Source organism: Rhamphochromis longiceps, linkage group LG8, assembly GCF_057381845.1.
Source record: "Rhamphochromis longiceps isolate RC_006_pf linkage group LG8, R_longiceps_female_GT1.1, whole genome shotgun sequence".
NCBI classification, from domain to species: Eukaryota; Metazoa; Chordata; class Actinopteri; order Cichliformes; family Cichlidae; genus Rhamphochromis; species Rhamphochromis longiceps.
Genome location: NC_140564.1, coordinates 13,861,493 through 13,865,717, shown reverse-complemented (window position 1 = coordinate 13,865,717; position 4,225 = coordinate 13,861,493). Strand labels below are relative to the sequence as shown.

Below are 4,225 nucleotides of genomic sequence, written 5' to 3'. Positions count from 1 at the left end.
TGAGTTTATACCAAAAAGTTCTACTTTGGTTTCATCTGACCACATGACATTCTCCCAATCCTCTGCTGTATCATCCATGTGCTCTCTGGCAAACTTCAGACGGGCCTGGACATGCACTGGCTTCAGCAGCGGAACACGTCTGGCACTGCGGGATTTGATTCCCTGCCGTTGTAGTGTGTTACTGATGGTGACCTTTGTTACTTTGGTCCCAGCTCTCTGCAGGTCATTCACCAGGTCCCCCCGTGTGGTTCTGGGATCTTTGCTCACCGTTCTCATGATCATTTTGACCCCACGGGATGAGATCTTGCGTGGAGCCCCAGATCGAGGGAGATTATCAGTGCTCTTGTATGTCTTCCATTTTCTGATGATTGCTCCCACAGTTGATTTTTTCACACCAAGCTGCTTGCCTATTGTAGATTCACTCTTCCCAGTCTGGTGCAGGTCTACAATACTTTTCCTGGTGTCCTTCGAAAGCTCTTTGGTCTTGGCCATGGCGGAGTTTGGAGTCTGACTGTTTGAGGCTGTGGACAGGTGTCTTTTATACAGATGATGAGTTCAAACAAGTGCCATTCATACAGGTAACGAGTGGGGGACAGAAAAGCTTCTTACAGAAGACGTTACAGGTCTGTGAGAGCCAGAGATTTTCCATGTTTGAGGTGACCAAATACTTATTTTCCACCCTAATTTACGAATAAATTCTTTACAAATCCTACCATGTGGATTCATGGATTTTTTTTTTCACATTCTGTCTCTCACAGTTGAAGTGTACCTCTGGTGCAAATTACTGACCTCTGTCATCATTTTAAGTGGGGGAATTTGCACAATCGGTGGCTGACTAAATACTTTTTTGCCCCACTGTATATATCTCGATATTTTTTTAATCCCATAAAGTAAGAACAAAAAGAGAGTTCTTGGTCAAAGGTACTTGTCCCAGATGTCACACATGTAACTTTTATTAAGATACAACTGTAGATGTACACGAAAAAATTGTCAAAAATAAATTGTCAGCATTTATTAAATAATAATGCTCCATTTTTTTTCTTTTCATACATAACAAAAAGCTAAAAATTGTAAACTAAATGTAAAATGTAAACTAAAAAGATGCAGATCTAAAATAACAAAGGCATCTTGCTCTTTAAAAAGTGCTTACACTGAATTAAAGTTTTCTAAAGTGCTTCTTTGTGTGTATTGCTGAACAATCATCTGGTACTTTGTGCAAAAAACCAAACATGTAAACAGATTGAATGAAATTAACAAAATTACATTCTTTGGTCAGTGGGTCTTTGTGCAAATCTCCAATGACAATAACAATATAGAAAGAACACAAACAAGCAAGGCCAACAACTGTACAGCTTACAGATTTTGTGCCAGGAAAACTAATCTGTCAACATTATCAGGCTTCAACGATGCCCTGTGGCAGGTTACAATGTTTCCACTGCAACTAAAAATCCTTTCAGAAGGGGAGCTGGTAGCTGGCGCACAAAGATATTTCTTGGCCAGGAGGCTCAGTGCTGGAAAGGCAACTTCATGTTCCTTCCACCATTTGAGAGGGTCAGCATCACTCTCTACACAAACTGACAACAGGTAGCTAGAAAATTCATTTTCGATTGCTTCCCTTTTTGTGAAACCAGTGTTGGTGGCTGTGCTGTGCTGGAAGAAGCTTGCCAGTGATCTCTTTTTTTTAGCTGTGTGTCCTACTGCTGCTTCTTCTTGGTCTGCAGACTCAGGCACGGCTGGATCAGTCAGCTCAGACAAACACGTACCCTGATAGCTGAGCAGAGACTCTGCCTCCAAGATGAGTTTATGTTTTAGTGCATTAATCTTCTCACTAGGGATGTATTTCGCCCTGAACCGTGGATCCACAAAAGAAGCCATGTCCAACAGGTCACTGGTGGATGGATCTGCATATTTATTGTTGAGGTAATCCACAATGCGGGTCTTGATGGATTTACACAGCTCACTATCCTCCTCTCCAGGTGCCAGGAGACTAGTGTTAAACAGGTGTAGCACAGGTCTGACATAGGACAGGGTCACATACTTCTCTCCTGAAAGTGCATCAGTGAAGTCCTGACAGGGTTTGAGAGCTTTCTGAACTGCTTCCAGGACCTCTATGTCCTGCCAAGTAGGGACTAGAGGTCTGGTTTTCATGTCGACAGAGAGGACTTTAGAAAGTGCTCTTTCCTGCTCCAGAACTCTCTCTATCATGAGAAGCCTTGATCCCCAGCGAGTTGTTGCCTCTGTGAGTAGCTGGTGACTTGGAAGACCCAGCTGTATTTGCACTTCAGCCAGCTCTCTTCTCTTCCTCCAGCTGTAGGAGAAGCTGCTGACGACTTTCTTACACAGAGAAATAGCCCGGGTAATGCGGGCATCATCCATAGCATGTCCTGTGACACACAAAATACAAACTTTTAAAATCACTTTAATTGTTATGTTAAGATGCAAATCACTCAAAGGCAAATTAACATCCATCTCAGTTGTATAGAATGTGATGCATAAGACTTAACAATATTTGCAAAATGTGTCGTGTATTGTATAACCTAGAAATGGTTCTAGTTAAACTATCTTGGTAAAATCACCAGATCACCAAATGATTAGAACATGTTTTTTTTCATTTTTTTTACACCTTTTAATCTCACTATGTATTTAAAAATGTATCCCTGTCTTGTCTCAGCTGTGGTCCTCATTTAGTGTCACAACTCAATCTAATACAAAGACAAATACACCCCAATACGTTTATTGGATTTAATAGGGATAGTTTATTTATTTGTTCAAATAACTTTCGATTGCTAAGTGATAGATGTATATGCTGGCTATGACTTATAAAAATATTTGTCTTGTGGTCCATAGGCATGTTTAGCTCTACAAGAGACTCTATACACTTTTCATTTATTAGCGTTTTTTTTTCCAAATCAAAAAATTCAGTATTGCACTTACCAATGGCCAGATGAAGCCTGTGACCAAAACACTGGATCCTCGACCACTTGTTCAGTTGAACCGCCTTGATAATATTAGCCCCGTTGTCAGTTGTTATAGCAACCAGTCCCGTCGGGTTGAGCTTCCAGGTTTTGAGCACATCCTGCAGGGCTTCAGCTATATGCTCTCCGGTGTGGTCTTGAGGAAAGTAGCTGGTCTGGAGACAGGCAGTTTTCAGTTCCCAGTCTTCCATGAAATGTATAGTCACACTCATATATGGCTCGCATGTCCTGCTGGACCACATGTCGGTTGTCAGTGCGAAGTGAGACACTTTGGTGAGCTGGGCAGCGAGACTCTGTCTAACATCAGTATACATTTTTGGCAGCTTTTCTCTGGTGAAGTATTTCCGGCTAGGTAACTGGTATCTTCGGTCAAGAGTTTTTAGCAGCTGTACAAAGCCCTCTTGTTCCACAGTTGAGATGGGGACCATGTCTTTAGCAATATGATAGGCCACTGCTTTAGTAATTTCCCCCCACTTCTCACTTTTTGTATCATATGGCACAGCACGAGTATATGAGTGTTGTAAGGTGGTCTGTTTCACGGCAGGAACCTCGGAAGACTTTGCGGTCTGGGCTACAGCACGCAATTTCACACACTCTTCATACTGCACTTTATGGCGCAGTTGTAAATGGTGGTAAAGATTAGTGGTGCTCGAACCTTTCGTTGCGACGCTTTTTCGACATTCTCTACAGAATACATTATTCTGCTGCTCATCTGACACTTTGAACCCGAACCATCTCCAAATAATTGAGCCATTGGTTTTCTTTTTTCCGGGTTTCTTCCTGTTAAAAGGGAGTTTTTCCTTCCCACTGTCGCCAAAGTGCTTGCTCATAGGGGGTCATATGATTGTTGGGTTTTTCTCTGTATCTATGAAGCGCCTTGAGGCGACTTTTGTTGTGATTTGGCGCTATATAAATAAAATTGAATTGAATTGAAATTGAATTGGTGCAAACGGTGCATGATAGCAAACCTTTTCTGCCCTTTGCATGATTCAGTTTTGTCTTCCCTGGCTCCTTAGCTGATAAATAAGCTGTTCACCACATTGGTAAGGCTTTTCTTTACCTGCTGCCTGGAAAACAAGGATAATAAAACCAAAACATTGAGCTGAAAGATGCTAAAGTGGTGTGAAGAGTGGGGTATTTCTCTGTAGGCCTGTCAGCTTTCAGGTTTTGGGGGAAAATGCGAGTGATAACTCCCAACAGAAATATTTACTTCATGCTCTGATATCCATTAAAATTGGCTTTAAATAATT

The 4,225-nt window shown here is 41.7% G+C and overlaps 1 protein-coding gene across 1 annotated transcript; it reads right to left on the bottom strand.

Moving 5' to 3' along the window:
• Positions 1 to 872: 872 nt before the first annotated feature.
• LOC146663222 (E3 SUMO-protein ligase ZBED1) lies at positions 873 to 3,737 on the bottom strand. Its single transcript, XM_085415868.1, has 2 exons — positions 2,935 to 3,737; positions 873 to 2,384 (listed from the first exon to the last, which is right to left on the bottom strand). The coding sequence occupies exons 1-2, from the start codon at positions 3,401 to 3,403 to the stop codon at positions 1,354 to 1,356; spliced, it is 1,500 nt and encodes a 499-aa protein (XP_085271994.1). The 5' UTR covers positions 3,404 to 3,737; the 3' UTR covers positions 873 to 1,353.
• Positions 3,738 to 4,225: the final 488 nt, after the last annotated feature.

Coding starts and splice junctions, on each gene's coding strand:
- LOC146663222 (XM_085415868.1), bottom strand. CDS start 3,403: ATGGTCCCCATCTCAACTGTGGAACAAGAGGGCTTTGTACAGCTGCTA. Junction 2,385..2,934: donor CAGGCTTCATCTGGCCATTG/GTAAGTGCAATA, acceptor TGTGTGTCACAG/GACATGCTATGGATGATGCC.